Source organism: Copidosoma floridanum, unplaced genomic scaffold (assembly GCF_036245765.1).
Source record: "Copidosoma floridanum isolate Cflo_tuat_1 unplaced genomic scaffold, Cflo_Japanese_pri ptg000007l, whole genome shotgun sequence".
In the NCBI taxonomy this organism is placed as follows: domain Eukaryota; kingdom Metazoa; phylum Arthropoda; class Insecta; order Hymenoptera; family Encyrtidae; genus Copidosoma; species Copidosoma floridanum.
In genome coordinates this window covers 9,971,546-9,995,937 of record NW_028321884.1, presented here as the reverse complement: position 1 = coordinate 9,995,937, position 24,392 = coordinate 9,971,546, and the positions used below count along the sequence as shown (strand labels likewise).

At 35.8% G+C, this 24,392-nt stretch overlaps 2 protein-coding genes across 2 annotated transcripts in view; one reads left to right on the top strand and one right to left on the bottom strand.

Annotated features, from left to right (window-relative positions):
* Positions 1–24,392, top strand: part of LOC106646158 (uncharacterized) — a 46,092-nt gene that overhangs the window by 11,461 nt on the left and 10,239 nt on the right. The window lies entirely within an intron of this gene.
* LOC149375379 (uncharacterized) lies at positions 16,281–20,446 on the bottom strand. Its single transcript, XM_089588916.1, has 4 exons — positions 20,294–20,446; positions 20,092–20,223; positions 19,914–20,031; positions 16,281–16,567 (listed from the first exon to the last, which is right to left on the bottom strand). The coding sequence occupies exons 1-4, from the start codon at positions 20,444–20,446 to the stop codon at positions 16,281–16,283; spliced, it is 690 nt and encodes a 229-aa protein (XP_089445042.1).

The following is a 24,392-nucleotide window of genomic DNA, read 5'->3' as shown; positions in this document are numbered from 1 at the left end:
ATTTTTCTCTGATCCAGTATATTCCATTAGAAAATAATTTTGATCGAGTTCGGAACGAATTTCATGCGCACGCATTTAGATAATTCCACAGCATGCTTAGAACTTAAGGAATAAGGTACACACTTATACGTGCTCGAAGCAAATGGTAAGTGGTTTTTGAAGAATGCGCTGGGGAGGATGGGCTTTAATGAACGTTCGCTGTACCAGATAAAGCCGAAAGGCAATAACAGTTTCGTCGCGAGACTGCACAGCTTTTACTTTAATTTCAGAAAAATCGCCAGTTAACTTACCGATCTGTGTGTTCACCTTTTATGTGCTCCATTAATCCATTATCCCCTCCACGTTGCAATAAAACATGGAAAAAAAAAAATCGTTAAACAACATCCTCTCGCTCAAAAAATCATGGAAAGAAACTCCTTGGAGCATCAACGACGAACCTCCCCGCCATACCGATCGCCCACTCTGACATACATTCATACGTACTCTTACACAGAAAAAAATGCAGTTAAAAACGCAGACGCTTAAAAAGGGGCCCTCGCGAGAAAAGGCAAAATCGCTTCCCTCTTGTGCTTCTTCTTCCGTACGCGTGTATGCATATGTATTATTTATATATATATGTATAGGTACAAAGGCGCGCAGGTGTACCCTGCACACGCACGGATCGAGCCGCGAAACCGTAAAGGCGAAGCAGCCGCGGGCGGACAAACTGGTTTGAGCAACAGCAGCAGTTGCGGATCGGCTCCTTCATACCCATATTGTGTATACACACACACACACATACACACACACATACGTATATATGTATATATTGCACGCTGATGCAGTTTCCGTACAATTAAGGAGGTCGAGTTGTATATACATACCGGCGCTGCATCGCGCGGTCGATACCGATTTTTCTCCTTCGAGAGAGTTAAGGAGAATCGGGTGGGGGATACATATATATACACGGTCAGGGGCCTCTTCGGATCCTTCCCTCGCGTTGCGTATATATATATATACTTGTCTTTCGATTTATAATGGCTGGCGATTGAATGAAGCGCAGGTATATACATCGGCAAGAGAGAGGGAAGCAAGGGAGGGGACGATTAACGAGTTGCTGCCGACGTTCGCACTGATGAAAAAAAAAAAAAAAAAAAAAAACCCAAAGGTTCCTCATCCTTACCCGCGATATTCTCTCTTTTTGCCTTTCTTTCGCTCCCCAATGGTTATACACGGGCCTTTTTTTCCTCCCGCTGATTTATTTGTTTGTCCACTTTGGGGATTATTATCGCGCGGAAAGGAGATACATACATGTACCGAGTGCGCGCACACGCGGTTCGTGCGGAAGCTTGACGGGAGAGGTGAGTTTTTTGTGTTTTTGGGTCGTACACTTTACGGATGGGCTTGCAGATTTTTATGTTGTATTTTTATGGCACTGTACTTTGATTTTTAAATATTTTTTACTTTTTTTTAATACATAGAAAAAGCAGATACATTTTTTTGAAGTTTTTCCCTGACTTGGCCAATTTACAGCCAATTAACTGACTTTATTTACTTTTTTTTACACGTGTAAGGATTTTGGGACCCAATGTTTTTGACCACAAACGTTGATATTAATAATCGAACAAACTATTTTTGAAATAATAATGAACGTCATCTATTTGCACAGCACAATATGATATTAAAATGTCCTTGTCGCGTGTTTGCGCACATCAATTTGATGTACTTACTTCCGGAATCCATAAATTACCAGGAACTACCTCGCTATTATGGGGTTGAAGAGAATCAAGTAGTGGAAGGGAGAAGGAGAGAGTTGATACACAACCGGAAAGTTACACTGCACAGCGGAAGGAAAACATTTCTCTGTCTCGCTATCGAAGAGACACTTCTTGAGTGGATTTTTCTCCAGCACTCGCTCGTCGAGTTCGACGGGTTAAGTGGCTTTCGTGAACTGCCTCTGTTTATACGTCTTTCTGATTTTTAACAATTAGGGCTATTTTGTCCCTCGACCAAAAATGGATTAACTATATAGGTATCTTTATGGGAAATAAAACTTCACCCCCAACAACCCAACGTGTGGTGGCTTGGCCAGTAGAGCGAAGGCTCGATACCTCATCTAATTAAAGTGGCAAGTCTTATTATCTAATGGACGAAAATTTAAACACATTCTATACTCTATCTTTGAAAGGGAGATGGCTCGAAGGGTGCAGCCATACTGCCATCACTTTACTCGAGCTCTCATTGGTTGAGCTCATCCACCTAGAGTTTGCTTTTACAAAATTCTGTAGAGATAACGCATATTCTATCTACATATAGAGTTTTTCCCCTATAGTTACGTAAAAATACATCTTTGTAGAGGTCCGCGTACTGCTTATTTTTATCGCATTCTTTCACGAACTGTAGTAGTAAAAGAAATTCACGAATGCAAAAAAAAAGCAGCTTGTATCGGTAAGCGCTTCACGGTTGATTCACCCAAAAAAACCTCGCAAAAAACCAGACTCAATTCATCAGCGGCATCAAACATTTCAGACTCTGCGTAGCGTTAAAAAATGACCACCACTCGACTCCCACGGAGAACTATCACAACTATAGACCCGTGACTTGCGTAATCGGTGGCGGTGGCAACAACGCGTACGTGCCCCGTATAATATACAGCTCGGAAGCTTCCATGCGGACACGCTTCGTGGCCCCTCTCTCTCTCTGATTCCACTATAGCCATACGGCGCCGTTTCATTCATTAAACACCACGCTCGCGAGAAACCCTGGAATTCCGCGTCAGGTGTACCAACAAATCTACGCCACCTTATACCATGGTGTGGGTTGGGCGTGGTTTGTTATCTTGAATAAAGGGAAAAAATAAAAAAAATTTCCGTCATGTTTGGCCCGTGCAATTTTACGCTGTACGCTGATGGGTTCGCCACAACATGCGATCGGTGTTGATTTATGCAAGCGCGGGAGGAGCACTCCATTGTTTTACGGCTGGTTGAACGCGTTGCGTAATTGAAGGCGATACAGGCACGCTTAAGCGCTCGTTGTCGCTTTTGTTTGTGTTTTTTTATTGTACCTGCGTATACCGATCGTTCGTTCGATAGATCGGCAAATGGGTTCGATTAATTTTTACGGACATCGTTATCGGGTATCATTTTTTTTGGGTCAAAACTATAAACTGGCCACTCGATACGAAATAAGCATTGGTAGAGAGTTTCAGCGGAAGCTGTGCTTCCTCTTTAGAAATGGATTGGAAACAGATGGTTGGCCCACACACAGGATATCGAAACCTTTTTTCTTTCGCCTACGGGCGCTCACCGACATAATGTATAGAGTTACCCTGGTATATGGAAGACCTTGAGGATTTCGTTGGCTTGTTTTTTTTTTTTTTTTTTTTTTTAACTATACCACCTCCGATGGGAATATTAATCTTTCGTTTAGCACATTTATTTCCTTTTTTACAAAAACCGGTATGGTTTGTCAACGAACTATTCGGGAACAGGAAGCAGTTAATCAAGGCTATCCGTCATCGTTAAAGCCAAAATAATCTTGTCGAGAAAATAAAAAAACACGTTTCTCCGGCCGTGACGAAAAGCGACGCGTGTCCCCAAGTGTCCGATTCATCTGTTCGAGGGTCATTCACTCCCAAGCGGATAACGGATGATCCGAGATACTAGTTTGCTCTTTTTTCCCCCTCGTCTATAGCTCGCGAATATGTTAAAAACTTGGTCGGATCACATAATCCACACGTGTTGAATATAGCATACGCTCATCGTATCTGTAGGTCGTCAAGCCTTTTTTTTCCTTCGGTACCACCGAACGCGTCATTGCAAGTCGCAAAAATCGTTAGAGAAAAAACTACTCCTCTCACGAATTTTTCTGTACTCGTTGAAAAGAAATGTATACCAAGCAGTCATTCTCAAGCGTCGACTCCCCTTTGAGATTCCGAGCGATCCATGTTTTGTTTCTGAAGGTTTTTGCGAGATCGTCCCCAAATTACCGATACCGATTTTTTTTGCGTTCAGCTCGTAACTATACGTTGGCTTTTTAGGTGTAGGTTGGCGCAATAGACGCGGACAATAGCGAACGAGCGAGCGAATCGTTGTCTTATACGCGTATACACCATGAGATCGGTATGTCGTTTAGTCAAAGACACGTCTGTGTGTGATTGTTATTGTATTACTGAGAGTCATCTTTCGAATGATCGGGAGTCTAAAAATAGATCCCGCTCGAATGAAAGGTTGACTAGATTATTGTTTTCGAACTGTGCAGGCGACTCTGCTCGAAATCGGTCGAATAGGGGCTCTTTTTCGAACGGACTCAAAATTTTAACTTCAACAACCGGCGATCAGAGTACCGGTAGCATATCTCACATTTGTCCGCCTATCCCATATATATATATACGCGAAAATCACGTGGAAGATTGGTCACACACGTAGTGGGCATATACCCCTGTACCTGATACACCTCACAAAAGTGTATGTATATATATATCTTTAACGCGAGAGAGGAGAGGAGAAATGTGGCGCGCGATCGCTGCTGCTTACATTCTCTCCTCATCCCCGCGGCTACGAAATTCCGTTACACACCGGCCTCGCTCTGTTTGTATGCTGTGTACGTATAGTGTGTCCGCTGTGATCTATGTCTGTATAAGTGTGTATAATATACACTCGCCATCTTAGAGTACAACCACGCGCTTTCATCTCTCACTCGATGAGAAAGAGAAGCGGAGGAGAGCTATGTATTGTACAGGTACGTGGACGATGTGGGAAGAGAAAGATCCTTTCTTTTCGTTCGATTATGCGGATTAGGCTGTGCAAAGGAGCCTGATTTCGATGTGACTTTGCGTTATATTCAGTTTTTTCCAAGAGAAGTACAGTCAAGAGTTTTTCGGTCCACACCGATACATACCGATCAGTGCGCGATGTCACGTTTGTCCAATGTAATTTGTATGCAAAATTAATACCCAGTTAGACTTTTTGCACAATAAAGCGGCTCTGATTTTTATTGGCGTTTATCAATACATCTTACATGTACGTGATTTATATGACGGGAGTAAAAATGTAGTTTGCGATTTACGGGCTATCGGTAGTTTCGAGTTGGAGTATCTTGAAATCGATACCGAGAATTTTTCCGTATGTAGTTCAGAGGAAGAACAAATTAAAAAAAAAAAAAGAAAAAAAAAAGTAAATTAGCCAAGTAAAGAAAACTAGTTTCCACGCGGCACGTATTTTATACGTTATACTTCTTGTTGAAAATGGTATATACACACGCTACAGGTTTAAGTGCGAATGTCAAGTTGGTCGTTCGCAGTTTTGCTTGTGTTTTATTACTATTGAGGAAAAGCCGTTGTAAAACGCTTTTTTATTCTGTTCCTACACACATTTGCACAAAGTCCTTCCAAACTATCGTTATTAGATGATTACAGGTGGAAGAAATTTACGATCTTTTTAATGCTGTTTATTAACACACTCAAGCTACTTCAGTAGTTAACCCAATCGATTTTGACATCGAATCCGAGCCGAGTGAACATTTCTAGGTAAATGTAAATGTAAATTGATGAATAGATCGGTATGGCACAACAGCGAAATCGAAAAAATTATACACCTGCGCTTTTGGTATGCATAACAGTAAAACCAGCACAAACGAGTTCGGTTGGATAAACTCGGCCGTGATATATATAAATATATTATGTATGGGCGCAACCTATACGAGCGCGAGCTTATCGCGTCGACCAGAAACTCAAAATTTACGATTATATACCCCCAGCATCTCGAGCCCATCGCGGAGCTCTGCTCTTTTGTACACGGGCACAAACAATGGCACTATATGTATACCGATCTCTTTTCTCTCCGTACGCGAGTTCTCGATCAACAAGCGTATGTATATCGATCGACCGATAGTTGGCCTCCGGCTACGCGCATATTATACACACACGTATGGTGCTTTAAAACTACGGTGGATATACAACTTGATACAGCAGGTGCGCGAGATACGTAAACATTAACGGGCTCTTTCTCTTGCGTTACACTTAGCCTTGAACTTGTGCTTCTTCCTTTTGAAAAGTGGATTTATTGTAGGAAACATACGTACGTGCGTGTGTTTACTTTGTATTACATATGTGTGTGTGTGTGTGTGTAATTGTAAAACGTGCAAGGAGTACAGGAGTAGCGTTTTGTTGGTTTAACAGTTGGTCGCGAAGATTCTTTACGACGCTTGACACCTGCAGTTGTAGATGGATTTGTGTTGGTAGCTTGACTGATGGTTTTTGCATTTTTCATCCATAGAATCACACAAAAGAATAATATTTCATTTCTGAAAATTCAATACACTGATTTAGCCGATGGCTTTTTCGTTACTGTACGTATAATACTAATTGTAAAATACTTGATTGTTTTTTTTTCCCCTTAGAAAACACATAACGTGTTGTTTTTCATTTATATTTTTTTAAAAAGATAATTTGTCAAGTACTCTGTGGTACTAAAAAAAAAAACATATGTTTGGGTAAATAAGATCGACACGAAAGAAAAAAAAAAAAAAAAAAACAAATCCCTCCAAATAAATAATACACTGTAATTATCAGTACTAAAAAAAAAACAAAAAAAAAAACCAAACACCCATCCAAGTGACATCGATGAATATTAAGTGCACATCTCGTCAAAGCAAGAAAATTACCCGTTGTATATACACATACACAAAGGTATAATATATTCGCACAGCGTATACATATAAATAAGAAAGTCTCACGTGTACACGCGCACATTTTGTAATATAGGTACCTACGTGTGTGCTTTCTTTACGCGTGACTCTACGATAATTACGCTCGCTATTAATCTGTCATGAGCACGTCGGTCAGGCAAAACCTTTTTTTTGCGTATACATGAGTATACACCTATATATTGTGACAGTCTCCCCCCCCCCTATACTGCACACCTCAAGTAGAACAATCATCGTGTGTGTATAATGTATATGTTATATATACTGACTCTCTACCTCGTTGTAAAAGCACGAGTTTCTCCAGCACACGAGAGATGCGATTCTTTTGGTTTCCTGCTTTAGAAATCGGTTGAGAGTAATTTTTCCGAGCCGATCATATACCACGGGCTAATTGCTCTATCGAGGTTTAATAGCGTAAAGTTATTCTTGAACATTAGTGCTAAAATTGTATATATTTAAAAGTCGACGAGTACATGAAAGCTGGTATGGACTACTGGAAAGAGTCAGCTACTTACCGAGGCACGTGCCGATTTTAACGCATTACGCAACTCGTGCACTAAGAATCTCTTTGGTGATCTCAATAGTAAAAAGAAAAAAAAACACGCGCATACGAATAACAGACAAATATATATACCCAGTCTCTCGACGTCTGTATAAATTGAGCTCGCGTGTAAGTATAAGAGTATACAGACCACCAGTGTATAGGTATATACATATAGCGTGACGCCACACCGTTAAATCGGATAAGACATCCGAAAGCTCTGTGCTACCGCATCAGTTCGTTTGCATAATAAACACGTCCACGAGTGTGTAATACCTGCACAACGCGCGTAATGCAAGAGGAAAACTGCATGCATTTTGTACGCGCGTGTACTTATAAACGCGAGATCGGTATAATATGTAATCATCAGTTTTGGAGGATAATCGATCAAGTTCGAGTCACGGGGAGTATGGTATTTTTTCGTTCGGTGCTCATGTCCCTTGCAATTAAATACGATCATTGCATCCCGGAATATTTTGGGGTTGAACGAAATTGTGGGCACATTATACGAAGCGGTTAACTGCGCGGCTCTAATTTTGGGTGCTGGTTGATTGCAACGAGGTTTTTGAGGGGAAGATGGGAAACTTGATTTTTTTTTTTTTTTTTTTTTTCAGGTAAAATATAGGGGTTTTGGCGCCCACTCGATTATTTGACCGAGGCGACCGGACCCAATATAAATTGGGGCGTAATGCGAGTTTGATGAACTTGGGTGTTTCATAGGGTGTTTTATGAACTAAAAAAAGATATAAAATATTTAGTATAAATTGTGGATATTTGCTTGTAGTTTATTTGTAACTGTTTAACTGATATTTAAGTAGGTACCTTACATTCAAAAAATTAAGGATTTCAGTTTTGGTTTATAAATGAGTAAAGATGGCCTACTATGCTAATTAAGTACCAGCTCAAGTATTCATCTTCTCCTTTAATTTTTGCTTTTACTAAGCTTACCATATATTTGGGCACAATATTTTATTTTAAATATATGTAGAAAAAAATTGTTTCTTCTCCAGAATAACGTATAATCTATTTCTAGTTATTGAAATAAAATGTTCAAATACTTAAATAAACTTTTCTGTTTTTAAATTATATTTTTTTCGAATCACAATGCGTTGTTATAGAAGAATTTATGTCAAGCACTATATCGTAAAAAAAAAAATTTTTTTAAATTTTTTGACGGAAATGTTTGTAGCCGAAAATTATATTGGAAAAAAATTGAAAAAAGCATCCGAAACCAAGTAAATAAAACAGTACAACAAAAATACACATTATAGATTATTCAACATCTATTTTACGCGTATCGTACAATTACAATTCAATAACAAATTATTCAATAAACCACGTCGAAACTTAATTTTCATTTCCCAATAAACACATCTGTTGAACCAACATTGTGTATGAACATGGAAAAAAAAACATCGCGTTCCTCTTGGAAAAAAAAGAGATGTATGCCCACGAAAGTATTCGAAAGAAAGCGGTCGTCGCTTTGTAATCGCAAGCGCTCGGCTCAATGACATGTCCCACGGATCCTCTCTCCCATAGAAATGTGTATCCCCCGACGCTTCTTGACCCCATCGGTCCGCGGGAAAGAAACGAGCCTTTGCAGGCCCAAACTTTCTTCAATGCATCTCCTGTGCGCCATTACCACGCGCGCTTGGCTTAACTTGTTACTCGGCATGACAATGTAGGCGGCAAGGAATTTATGCACCACCGAGCCCAGCTGTCTTTTGATTGTAAAAGGCTTTCTAATGCTTCACAGAGGAATCTCGGACTTGGTATTTTTTTTTCCCCCTCTTAATTGGATAACTTTTCTCTCTTTATTGGGAAACTCGGTTTATTGAAAAATGTACATCTCCAATAACTCACTTGGCGCCGGTGAAAATAAACAGCACCACCGAAAATGTGAAAACCATCACAGAAATTTACTCAATTTATACATATATATTTCGTAAAAAAAAAAAAAAAAAAGATATACATTACAAAATCACTCGTTTACACGTGTAGGATCTACCATTTCTTAAATCCACGTAATCACTTCCGCTGATGGTCTTTTTTTGATATATTTCATTATAATGATAATGAATATCGCAACGTCAGGTAAAATTTCGTAATTCAAGGTTATTACATTCCTTACGATATAAACAAGACCCACAAATCTCGACGGATCGTAAATACAACGCCATCATCACTAATTTCCTTTATCACCGTTTAGATCCGACGATTTTACTTACGAGAAGATAATGAGGGAGAAAACACTGCGATTCCCGAGACACCGAGGAAACCCATTGTTGATACCATCACGTCGATTTCAATTTATCTTACATCTCTCGTGTCTCACCGCACATGATAGCATCTGTACCCGTAAATTAATCACTTGCCAAAGGCGATTCCTGTAATAATAGTATGAGCGACATTTTTCGTACCCACCAAGGTATTGACGATTTATTATTAATTTTGTAAATTGCCAATGAAGTACAGGTACAGAGAGTCAAAAAAGTTCGCGTCCGATCGGCAACCGTGTGGGGAAAAATGCCCCTCCGATCGGTGAAAAGCCCACCTTTTCGCAATTGTAAGCCCCGACTTGGGCACGCGCTCGCGTGAAAGTTTTGCACTCACGCACGTGTATAATTATACGCTGCATCGCGCCCATATGCACGTAAGATATGCATGCGCTTCTCACGATATGTTTTTCTCGGTCGCGCGAGAAAGGCGGGAAAATTTGAATACTCGTGACACGATATACATGCCTCGAGGACTTTTCCCCGTACGGCTGCTTCTTCTGCTTCGAGCTGTACGGAGATGCGAGGGGGGAAATGATGAAACCGTTAGCTCGATGAATTCACGGGCATATTTATGGAAGATAATGGGCGTGTGCGAGTGCGCATTTAATTTGCACCTTGACCTTATAAGATCCCTCCTTTCGAGAATTACACGGTACACGCACAAACCCTGTACATCTGACGGCAAAACGATAATGATTTGCTTTTATTGGAAATTTATTAACCTGGTCTGCGGAGATCGGCTATTTATTCCTACTTATGGAACATTGAAGCACAGCCAGATGCATTTAACAGTAATTTTTTTTTTTTTTTTTTTTTTTTTTTTTCTGTTGTAATCCACACTTTTTTCGTTGGTAATTTTTACCAATTCGCGAGATAAATCTTTGTCGGGGTAAAAATGACAAAAACAACTCGCACATCTTCGCGTAAATATACGGAATGGCCATGGTGCTTGGACAAATCGAGTTGCTTCAGCATCGGTATAAAATACCGTTATGCGGTAACAAACGCAGAACTCGTATACCTATAAGCACCGCGCTAAGAACGTCCAAACTACCCCGACCGACGAGACGTCTTTCGCGTTGTTGCACTCCTTCTCTCTTACATGCACTCGCGTACAGTAATTTGATGTACGTACACCCACTAACGATTTGGTAAAAAAAAAGCGCTAAACTATCGCCCTAATGAAGTATACCGCAATACAATGTATTTTTACACGAGGATAACTTAGATACGAAGAACAATTTATTTCGCTCGAGGTGAAAATATTGTTAAATCTCGTAAACGCGCTAATTTAAATGTCGAGCGTGTGTGTATGTGTGCATAATGCGATACTCAAGATTTCACGCGTTCCGTATACGTCTGGACTAAGCGTATAGAAATCAGGTTGTGTACAATGTACGAGCACACAATAGGTGCTCTGGCAAAAAGTGGCACGACAAACGGACAAATGGACGCAGAACTCGAGTTCCAAATAAGCGATTCATAAATTTTGTGGATTTATTTATATATAAACTGATTTACAACTAGTGCGATTACGTAATTAGTATACCTTATAAGCCGAGAGAACGTGTGCCTATTATTTTTTTTTTTTTCCTTTTTTTTTTATTCACGTAGTGTGACCACTGCACACGGTATCACGCAAGCGTGCACATCATGATTAGTGCATGACGGTGTGGTGGTGTCTGGTATGCGCACTGCATCGATTGTGACGGATTATTTCCTTTTTTTTCCGAATTTAGTACGAATTGTTACTTTGTCTGTGCACAGAAAAAAAAAAAATAGAAATTAGTGCTAGTGGTATAGATAATCTTCTGACCAGTGAAAATAGGGGCGAAAGTATAAAATGTCCTTAATGTAGGTACCACGAGTTCATAATCCTGTTGGCACAGTATAGTTTTCAAAATTCTTTTTCCTCATTGTGCGATGGTTTAAGTTAGGATTTATTTTATTTTATTGGAAGAATCTTTTACGTTTAAAATGGGATACTGGAGAGTGTGACGATGGAAAGGAAAATTTTGATTTTCTTTTTCTTTGCTCGCGCAAGTATCGCGTGCTCATGAGAGAAAAATTATTAACTTTTACGGTGTGGTATACTTTCTCGCTTCGTTACTCACGTTCTAATTTAATTGTGAATTTCAAAAGTGAGCGCGCATTGAGGATCTTACGTGCAAACAATAAAAGTATTTTAAGCGATAATACAAGTTTTGTAAATCGTTTGTCGTAATATATATATAAAAAAAACCAACATTATGTAACGCGATTTATGGAATGTGATGCGTACTTTGTGGCTGGAAAATTCGAGAAATTTACGAATTTTCGTAATAAAACTCGAACCTACGCACATAATCCATTATGGAAATTCAGTGATGTTTCGAAAATTCAATCATTACGTAAAATAATTATAAATGTATGTTACCTTTATGCCTTTGGAGTACAAAAATACGCATTGGAGAGAGTCTGTTGAATTTTTCGTAGTCCAAAGAAGAAATTAGTGGTCGCGATGAAAGCTTGGCCGGTATAATACGTCAGTTTGGTCGTAATGGGATTTTTCACGTATATATACAGAGACGGATAAACGTGTCACCGAAACATATACCTAGTTTCTCCGTTTCAACATAAAGTCTACCATCAAAAGACCTTTCCTCTTGCTCAATGATCCTTGAATGAATATTAATGGAATCAAAAATAATTTTCGTTTTACATTCCACATGAGGTATTTTATTCATTTTTAGATGTTAAACGTTTAGGTACGAGATCCATACTCCGATAATGAAATAAACTTTCATACAAATAACGCACTCGAGTAATTCTAGTCACGAATAGTCTGTTAACCCTGTTGGATTCACCAGAACTTAAAAAGAAAACAAACCAACTTGAAAGCCATAAACGTTGATCATGTCCAATTGTTACCACTATTGCTGCCATTTCAGGTTGTCGTATTACGGATGATACTCTTTAGTTTGGAGAAAATGGTAGTTTATACAATAAAAGATACTAAAAATAATTGGGTTTTACAAGTGTGTTTGAAAAAAATGATCGACTGAGAAATAAATTTATTGCTAATTTCAGCAGTGCAATATCGTCACGCGGATACTAAGGACAACAATACTTTTCTTCGTTTAAACTATAGTTTCATCTTTCATGTATAAGCTATTTTCTTCTCTCTACCACCCCGCGTTATTGATTTCTCGAAACAAGTGATGCGCTACTGTTTCATTGTTAATCATTTTCCTTCCATCGCTCGAGTGATGATGAATGACGGCTGTCCACGATTCGTGCCGATTATGCGCAATTCGTAGAAAAAATAAATGCAGGCCGCGTACTTACTTACCCAGAATATCATTAAAAACTGTCATTTAAACTGTTTTCAGAAAATGATAACATTGAGACGAATATAATGATTCTTGAAACCGAATATTCAATGAAAAAGGAAGCAAAAACGTCTACTTTACAGTAAAACCACAATAAACCGACAACATTCGATAAAAACTCGGTCAGACATGAAGCGTACACCTTTTTTGATCTGCGAATAAAAAAAAAAAAAATTGAAAAACCAAAGATTTAACAGTCTCATAGTCTCCTACAGCCCTAGACCTTTACGAATCAGTATAATAAATATAGTCTCCTACTGAACTACACATTCACGAATCCATCCACACTTTACGTATACACAAACGAGTTGTTCTTTGAACGCGGGATGGAAAGTCACGACCCAAATCATTGTATATATCCACCGGAGAGTGCGAGAGTGCATGTATAAGATGTATATCTGTCCGTCTGACTTTCAGCTGATGGGGCAAAATATGCGGTCACAGAAGGGCATGCTAAACAATATGTAGCTCGCGTAATTACCGATCTTTTGATTAGTAATGCGCACGTGCGAGGAAAAAGTGTAAGACATGATAAGCCAAAGTTGCAGGTACGTAACTCTTTCTCCGCTTTTTCTCCAGAGGAGTCTTTAGAGAGAAGATAGCGATGATCAGTGCGTATGTCTATAAGTATATATACGTATAGGCGAACAAATGTGCGAAAGCGCCGCTGACACAGTTTTCGCGAGAGCTAAACGCTTATACACTTCTTTTGTGTGCCGCAGTGCAGTCACTGATGTATGCTTATATATATTGTGTGCATGTATGCGTATGCATTGGAGCTTTGGGACTCATACCTATACTGACATTCTCTCACGTAATTATAATCTTGGGTGTATTTTTATAATTATTGTATTTTAATGAGTTGTCTTATATTTTCGTGTTTGTTTGTGGTTTCTATGTAAACAAGTTCACAGGGAATCCAATGCCCATACAAAAATTGCAGAGGTATTCTATCGAGACTCAAGTTGTTTTTTTTTTTTTTTTTTTTATAATAATTTCATACGAGAATTTTTTCAGGGAGTTTTTTTACCGTTTTAACGACTATTTTTATTTTTCAAAACAGTAAAACAATTTTGTATAATATTATGAAGGTGTGTATGTATGTATTTTTCTCTTCAAAATTTGTTAACATTCACTGTTTCAAAAGTGTAGATCTCGTTCACTTTGGTAAATCCTTAAATTTTAACGTCACTAATAACGTCAAAATATTGCAGTATTAGTTAGGCATGATATTGAATTTTGAATGAGAAAATAAAATAAGCAAAATACGACGTATATAAAGGCATGGGACCAATGCACCTTTCGTTACTCAAACTGGCATGTATATGCAGATTCACTACCTGACAGAAATTCAATAATATCAAATTTTCAAATACCTGTCACAAAATTGTAGACTGCAATATCGCAATGATCAAAGTCTTAAAAATGGTTTGCATTAAGCGTCCAAGTACACAGAGTTGACAGCATCTTTTTAATTTGCGCGAAAGGAGGGATGTCAAAGGCGAATAACGATGATTGCACTGTTACGTGCAATACTTTGGATGACGAATAAAGGGTACACGTGTACGTGGATTTATATATACATATATAATGGTCTATAAGAATCGCTGGAAACAATAACATTGAAACGCGATCGTGGGTTGTTTTATAACTTATGTAAAAAAGACATGTCCTTCTTAATCATTCAACAAGGACTTTAATACCTTATACTCACGATCTATCGATTTTTCATTTTTTTCTATATTTTCTTTGACAAAAGTATTCCACTGTAATTTTAATATTTTAAAGATAGTAAAAATGGCACAGTTAACAATTCGAGGAGTTAACCCACGAGTAATGCTTTTAGTAAAAAATGTCAGAATATGGCTTTTTCCACTGGACAAACTAGATTATTCGATACCTCTTGGAGTTAAAGCTTCCAAACTAATCTTAATTTCTTACTAGGAGTGATTGCTTGATCTTTTTCCTTATTAACCTTTAAGATAAACCGTTTGAATCTCAATCACTTAATGTTAAAACTATTAAATTGTAGTTAGTGAGTAATCACATGTACTCCACTCAGCCAACAAGTGTTATTACCAGCAATCTTTTAGGGCTTTCCACACGGGCCACTCGCTTGTTTGGTTCCTCTAAAATAATATCAATTTTTTAGTAGGAGTAGTTGCTTGATCTTTTTACTCATTTACCTGTACGATAAACCGTTTCAATCTCAATCAAGTAATGTAAGAACTTTTAAGTTGTGGTTAGTGGGCAATCACATATACTCTAATACAATTTGATTTTAAAAATGAACTTTATTTGTCTACACAGTAACAATATCAGTGGTTTGATAACATAAACACTATTTCAAGCTAGCTTTCGATGAACCATAGGTTATGAAAATACATTACTTGACAAACAGTGTGCAAAGATATACATTAAATACACACAAACAGTAAATTTTCTAGATCCATTTCATCCTTTGAACGGACATTAATTACTTCATAGAATATCCTTATCACTAATCGTACATGGTGCTCATAACAGTAATATATGATACGGTGGTTTTCAATATCTATAAGTAAATAAAAATGCTATACAGATCATTTTATGTTTAAATATTTGTCCATACTTACCTTACCGAAATCCTCCAAGTTCATATTAAGCAATGGTCCAGCTGTTAACTGACATGCAATTGAGCTGCGCATCATCATTAAATGTATTAAGTATCGTGTTTTGATGGGTAATTTACACCAACCGCAAAAGTAACTGAATTTTAGAATAATAAAATGAAGTTAAAAAATCTTTCATTATTTTTATGATAGTTTATAACTTACAGGGACATGAAAAATTCTGTATTTTTATCGACCAATTTTTGCCCTGGCCAGCATATGTAGAACAGGTAAATAATATGCCCCAACCACATCACGATATAGCGACTGTACACAAAAGTATTGAGTATTCGTTTTGTTAACTGTAAGTTTAAATATTGCAATTTACTGCAGAAATCCACCCATGGGCTGAACAATATTTATAAAGTTTTAATACTTACCATTGCACTTCCTATACTCAAATCTATGACGACAAAAGTTATATTTAACAAGTTACTCACAGACCACGTGTGTCGAATAAGGTAAAAAAATCTGATAAATAAAAAAATACAGTTGAATTAATTCAAATAATTACTTCGATGATATTATAATGGTACGGAACTCAATTGTTTTGTTATGGAGTTTAATTGTTTGGAGAATGTAGGCGTGGATTCGATCTTCCTCAAATTTTGAATCACATTTAAATTTATCACGGGTCATTTCAAATGTTTGATCCATACGATATCTAAATTGCGTTAAATTTCGCAGATGAAAACAGTGTAAATGTAATCATTAATTGCTTGATTATTTCATATTTTATGATATCGAAAGTATATTACTTAAGAACATCGTAGAGTCCAACACAGTGACAGACGCAGTTAGCATATATCGTATCTGCAGCAGCTATAATAAATATTACGAGAATACAAACAATGAACGAGTGGGCATATATACACCAGTAGTATTCTTGTTCATCTACAAAATACTCCGTGTATATAATGAACATTTTGGGTCGTGATTCATTCGTGGGAATTATTAAGTCGAATATTTTCGGTCCCATTATAGGCATCGTCACAAAAATAATAAGGTTTTGGATAAGATACACTGCGTAGCATATTATAACTGTTGATTAAGATGCAACTTTAATCTTTTAAATTAAAAAAGTAATTCACCTATAAAAATAAGCGTAAATGTATGACCAAGTTTCCAAGATTTTCTTAAAACTTCTTTTTCCCTTTTATTTTCCATTTGTTTCCAATCGTTGGTAAAACGCTTGTAAATGTGCCGTAACTGAAATATTATTTTGTAAATCAGTAAAAATTATGTAATTATTTTAAATATGCAGCATACCTTGTGTTCCATGCGAAGATTTTGAATGTATTTTATAGTTGTTCCCGTCATAAAAATAACACCAATGATACATTCGACAAGTATTTCAAGTTTTCCATCCACCAAGAAGAGTTCCTTAAAAGCTCGGAAAACCTTAAAAAAAAAAAAAAAAAAAAAAAAGAGAGAAATGAACAACATTAATAGAAATTGAATTTTCCAGTTACCTGAGGCAAAAATGAGGATTGCAAAATCGCAATGATCAAAATCCTGCAAAAGTTTCTCATTACATGATGACTGTCGGGCCAAATACACAGAGTTGACAGCATCTTTTTATTTAGCGCGAAATAGGGGGTGTCAAAGGCATCGTTGAAATCCATGGCTGTTTTTTTGCCTTTGTCAAAAACTAACTTTAGTTTGTCAAAAGATGAATGATTACTATGATGCTTCCTTTCAACGATGTCTCGATGATGGTACTGTTACGTGCAATATTTTGTATGTCGAACGAAGGGTACACGTACACGTGGAACTCATAAATATTTGGTGTATAAGAATCACTAGAAAAAATTGCGTAGTTTCGCGACCGTAAGTTATTTTATTATTTATACAAAAAAAATTTTTTTTTGTTTTTATTATTCAGAACGGACTTTAACTCTGTACCCTCTTATTTTATTGATTTTGCTTTTTCTCCTGGATTTTCTTTTACAATAGCGTTTTTATTGTAATTTCGATATTTTCTGAGACTTTTATATAAGTATATAATATATAACAGCTATTATAACTCTAACGTTGAAAATTGTGCTAGATTCAAGCATGAATCGGTTTGTTTTTGACAGTAGTGTTATCTATTGATTAGTTTATTGTTACAATGTTTCGACTATTTACTCGTAGTGGTGCTATGATACTGTAAAATGAATTCTTTCCTAACCCAACCTTTTTAATATCACTGGAGTACTAATGAAAACATTTTTTTCTTCGTTTGAACTTGTTGCAAAAATTTATGTATAAGCCATTTCTCGATGTCCAACTCACGATATTGATTTTTCGAAACAAGTGATGCACTTTTGTTTTATTATTTTTTTCTATACCTTCAACTGCTTTAATAGTGATAAATGATGTCTGTCCACGATTCGTGTAGATTACACAGTTCACAGAAACATTGCAGGCTACAAATTTTTGTACTCTAAGTATTAGTTAAACTTTCACTGAATTTTAATGTAATGGTAAGAAAATCGTAACGCAGTCACTCACGAATCAACGAAAAGTTACCCTTCTATAGGTACGTTATAAGCAGTAGTTAATCAACGATTCTAAAATTTCCACCATCAAAAAATATGTGACGAAAGTGAATTTCTACTTTTACTTCCGGGAGTAAAAAAAAGGATTGACACAAGTGAATTTTTTATTTTCATTTCATAGTTTACTAGAAAAAAAAAAAACCTTTCCACAGGTTTTAAACTCATGTCCTCGTGCATATCCATCGTCCGTATCCACTTAGTCACAAGTAATCTTTGAGAGTGACTTAGCTCTCACTACATTTATACTGTGGTTCGTAACTTATTTTTAATTAAAATTTTTTCTTTACTTCTCGTCAATTGTTTTTTTTAACATTTTATTTTATTATATACATTAATAAATTATTTATTCAATTAAACAATTTCTTATAATACTGAAGCAAAATTATTTCTTAGCAGATTTTCTATACATAATTAATATGTTTAATTTTTTATTAATTTGTTAATTTCAAAATAAATAATAAAAAAATCTAGGTTAAGAAAATATATTATTTAACCAGCAATATAAAATAATTTATATTTAATACATATAATCCGTAAATTTTCTAGATTCTGTTTATCTTTGGAATATACATCGGCTACTTCTTAGATTATCCTCATTCTCACTTTTTGTACATGGTACTTACCAAAGTAATATATGATACAGTCGTTTTTAATATCTTTAAGTAAAAAACACTCAATGAAAAACATGTTTAATTTTAAATGTTCGTCCGTACGTACCTTACCAAAATTCTCCAAGTTTAAACTTATTAATGGTCCAGCTGTTAACTGACATGCAATTGAGCTGCGCATCATCATTAAATGTATTAAGTATCGTGTTTTGATGGGTAATTTATGCCAACCGCAAAAGTAACTGAATTTTAGAATAATAAAATTAAGTTAAAAAATCTTTTATTATTTTTATGATAGTTTATAACTTACAGGGACATAAAAAACTCTACATTTTTATCAACCAATTTTTGCCCTGGCCAGCACATATAGAACAAATAAATAAGATGCCCAGTCCATACAATCATAAATCGAATATACACAAAACTACTGACTGTTCGGATCGTCAACTGTAAATTTGGAAATTACAATGTACTGTAGAAATTAATCCATGGGCTGAACAATATTTGTAAAGTTTTAATACTTACCATTGCACTTCCTATACTCAAATTAAGGACGACCAAAAACAAACTCAAAAAAAGACTTACAGACCATACGTGTCGAATAAGATAAAAAAATCTGTCAATTAAAAAAAATGTCAGTTATAGTAGGATTTAGATAAGAATTTTGTTAGTATTATAATGGTACGAAACTCAATTGTTTTGTTATGGAGTTTAATTGTTTGGAGAATGTAGGCGTGGATTCGATCTTCCTCAAATTTTGAATCACATTTAAATTTATCACGGGTCATTTCAAATGTTTGATCCATACGATATCTAAATTGCGTTAAATTTCGCAGATGAAAACAGTGTAAATGTAGTCATTAATTGCTTGATTATTTCATATTTTATGATATCGAAAGTATATTACTTAAGAACATCGTAGAGTCCAACACAGTGACAGACGCAGTTAGCATATATCGTATCTGCAGCAGCTATAATAAATATTACGAGAATACAAACAATGAACGAGTGGGCATATATACACCAGTAGTATTCTTGTTCATCTACAAAATACTCCGTGTATATAATGAACATTTTGGGTCGTGATTCATTCGTGGGAATTATTAAGTCGAATATTTTCGGTCCCATTATAGGCATCGTCACAATAACAACGAAGCCTTGGATAATGTACACTATAAATCATTTTATGGTATGATACGATGTAGTTTTTTTTATTTCATAAAAAAAATGACTGACCTGTAAAAAAAAGTGTTAATTTATGAGCTAGTTTCCAAGATTCGCATAAAATTTCTTTCTCCCTCTTATTTTCCATTTGTTTCCAATCGTTGGTAAATCGCTTGTAAATGTGCCGTAACTGAAATATTATTTTGTAAATCAGTTAAAATTATTTAATTATTTTAAATATGCAACATACCTTGTGTTCCATGCAAAGATTTTGAATGTATCTTACAGTTATGCCCCAAATCATTATAATAAAAATAATACACTCGACAAGTATTTCAAGTTTTCCATCCACCAAGAAGAGTTCCTTAAAAGCTCGGAAAACCTTAAAAAAAAAAAAAAAAAAAAAAAGAGAGAAATGAACAACATTAATAGAAATTGAATTTTCCAGTTACCTGAGGCAAAAATGAGGATTGCAAAATCGCAATGATCAAAATCCTGCAAAAGTTTTTCATTACATGATGACTGTCGGGCCAAATACACAGAGTTGACAGCATCTTTTTATTTAGCGCGAAATAGGGGGTGTCAAAGGCATCGTTGAAATCCATGGCTGTTTTTTTGCCTTTGTCAAAAACTAACTTTAGTTTGTCAAAAGATGAATGATTACTACGATGCTTCCTTTCAACGATGTCTCGATGATTGTACTGTTACGTGCAATATTTTGTATGTCGAACGAAGGGTACATGTACACGTGGAACTCATAAATATTTGGTGTATAAGAATCACTAGAAAAAATTGCGTACTTTCGCGACCGTAAGTTATTTTATTATTTATACAAAAAAAAATTTAATTTTTTTTTTATTTCCCAGAAAGGTTTTTAATGCCGTACATTCTTATTTATGGAATACCACCTAATTGAGCGTTAGCTGATTTTCGACACCAGTGTTGTTCACAAGTCACTCGTTTTAAACAACTTCAAACGTTGTAAAGGAAATTTGTGAAACCCGGAAACTCTGTACGCAGGAATGCATGAGCATTTGTAAATCTCTTACAAAGTCTCGAGGAGGGGGAAAAAAAGTCTATTGGCCGTTAAATTATATCAATTACAAGCCGCGGGGGCTCGGGATACGTGGACTCATCTAATAAATCGAATCGATCGGCAACTGTTATCACTGGTAATCTTCGACCGGATGTGCTTTTGCTCAAACACACACGTACACAAACATACAGTCGCTCAGACAGTGAGGATAAACGACATGCCGTCCTATACACTCGAGCACCTGCCTGCATCTTCAATTTCTTTTATTTCATCCTTCCGCCGAGGCGCAACCTCGTAGCCTGCATCCACCGGTTCACAAGCTGTTTCTCGTTATCTAGCATACCCCACGACTAATATAGGATACTTGTATGTGTATGTGTACAAATACTTGTAGCGAAATGCAGTTCTGTGCTGTCCCTTTTTCTCTCTTGATGGGGAGTGGTCATGGTCGATAGGTCTTTACTCGATTTTTTTTTTTTTTTTTTTTTTTCCTGTCTTTATAAACTCTCTCTCTCTCTACGAGCGTGGGTTTGTGTGCAGTGTATTCAGTTCGACCATTAATAGCTAACATTCCAACTCTTGTGTATATACTTACTGCATAAATGTGTCAGCGATACTTTGTTGTTTTGAATTGAAATTTATTTTATGGAACATTACACGGGAAATCAGTGATCAAAATGAGATAAAGATAATTTGGGTTGGGGGTGTTGTTACATTAATTGTAATGATTGTGAAAATGATCATTGTACGTGTAGGAAATTGAGTAAATATTCCAGTTGATGCATGGGTACATTACTTATATTGTTTTTTGTTTGCAGTAAACTAAGATTTATACGGTGACATGGTATCTTTTTTTGGTTTGTTCTACATTCGATAAATCAACAGTTTAATTTGAATTTTTATTAAGAGAGACAACTACCGTGAAATAGGACAAAGACCTCTGTAAAATCTAAAATAAAACAAAAATAAATAAAAATTAACTCTGATTACTGATTGATAGTTTTCTTTCTTACGAAAGATATTACACAGGCAAAAAAAAAAAAAAATTATCGTAGTCGAGTAACTTACACGACCGCAAGTTTCGAAGTTAATTTTAATGAAGGGACCGGCTTTTAATTGACACGTGATCGAGCAGCGCATCAGCATGAAATTGATTAGAAATTTTGTTTTCGATGAAAAATTGTACCAGCCACAGAAATAGCTATGGTAATGTTTAGTTATTACATATACTAATGATAAATAGATTTCGAATGTTTTACGGGACAATGATAATAATACGTACATGGACGTGAAAAGTTCGTCATAGTTGTCAAGTAACTTTTGACCGGGCCAACTTACGTAAAACAGATCGCATATGTACCCACTCCAAAATATCATCATATTTATCATATTCAAAGGATTTGTGAGGCTCAGCGATAGCTGTAAGTACATCATACATCAGCATCTGCGATATTTATTATTAAATACAAGGAATAAAGTCTTTTGACCAACTATTATACTCCCAGCACTTATGTTCAGCAATGAAGTGCTACAACTGCCAAACAGACTTTGAGCGTAAGAACTTTGGACCAGATTTATGTATCTGTAACATCGATCCATTAACATAATTTGATACTAAAACTATGAATATTTGTTATTGATCAAAGTAATTTATTCAACCAAACCCGTAACTGTATCGTTTTATCGTGCATCTTCACCGTGTCTACGACATAGTTGTAAATCTGTTCTTCATCCAAATGTTTTCCATTTTCTGATTTTATCTGTGTAACTTTGTACACGCAACTCATGCGGTATCTGAATTTTATTATGCGTTAGCACAAGTAATAATATTAAAGGATTGAAAAAAAAAAAAAAAAAAAAAAAAATTAATTTCGTGATGAACATCTTACTTGAGAACATTGATCAGTCCAAGGGCGTGATAAACAGTACTGAAATACATATTTTCTGTGGTTGTTAAAATCAAAATGGACAAAGTACTGATAACACCAGTGTAGACAAACAGATATAAATAATATTTTTGTTGGTCAACGTAAAACTCGGTGCGTAAGCACAGATGTTTTGGTCGTGACTCATTTTTCGGTAGTACAATGTCGAGAAAAAATGGTAGCGCTGCTGGTACTGTTACAAATACCATACAATTTATCATCATGTAAACTAAAACAGTTTTAATAACAGGTGAAATCATTTCTTTTTTTTTTTTTTTTTTAAATAATTAATTAAATGCACTTTTTGATATCAAAATCTTTTTTACCTGTGGACACTGTACTTATTATGCGAGCAAAATTCCACGAACGAAGTAAAATGGCCTCTTCTTCCGCGTCTGTCATTTTATTCCAGTCTTCCGAGATTCTTTTGTATAGACGTAAAAGCTAACATCAACGAAAAATTTTCGTCAACGTGTTATGATTGATTAATGTTATAGCAATAAGTTATATTTGCCATCAAATTAGATGTTTAATAGAATCAAACGATACATTCATATTTTATTTTTTCTACCTTTTTTTCATTGCGAATATTCGTAATAAATGCATTGCAACTTCCGGAATAATATAGGAAACCACCAAATATCTCAGATAATACTTCTATTTTACAATTTTCCGAGAACCATTCTTTGAGACCTCTTATTACCTGCAAATATGTAAAATATGCTTGTCACAGAACTGTTAGGTTTTATGCTACAAAAAAAAAAAAAAAAAAAAACAATGCTTTCAATTTTTTTTGGCTATCAATTGAAAAATTGTTTATCTCAACTGTTTTGCAATACAAAATTCAAAGTTACCTGTGATATTGTTACCCAAATTATAATTATAAGGACACACGTTCGTACGAAAATTTTAAATGATCTCTTTTGATGAGGCCATATTCCAAGAGCCATCAACACTGTTTTATTTAGCATAAAGTAGCGTGTATCGAACGCTTCTTTCGAACCCATTACTTCTATCTTTTCTGAATAACTGTCAGCAATTTGACGAGAAGAGAAAATCTCTCAGTTCATATTTTATGTCCATACATCGATGGGATGCTTTGATTGCTTGTGAATATCGTAATGATGGATGACGTACGTCCACACTTTATAAATATTCTTATGCACTTTGGGGATATAGGTTGCTCGAAAAGCAGTAAAATCTTGTTTTATTATTCATGAAAACGCTTTATCATTATTTTATTTGCTTGGTACGTATATATAAATTGATAAAATTATTAATGTGTACGGTACAGGAAGGTTCAATAGGTCGAGTAAAGAAGTTTGCCTCGAATAAATTTTTTTTCGTTGGGAAAAAAAGATAGCTAAAAAAAATATTTTTATAACAAATGGCCAAAAGATTCTATTGTTGTTTCCCGTGACTTTCAGTTGATTAGAGGCAAAAAGGCCTATACATTAACCGTATCAGAAGTTACTATAGATTCCTTAATAAGAGTTTATACGAGGACAAAATCGTTGAATCAAATACTAGTGAATGTACAAGGAAACCCGATACAGTAGAACATGAAAATTCTGGTTTTGTGAACTATAC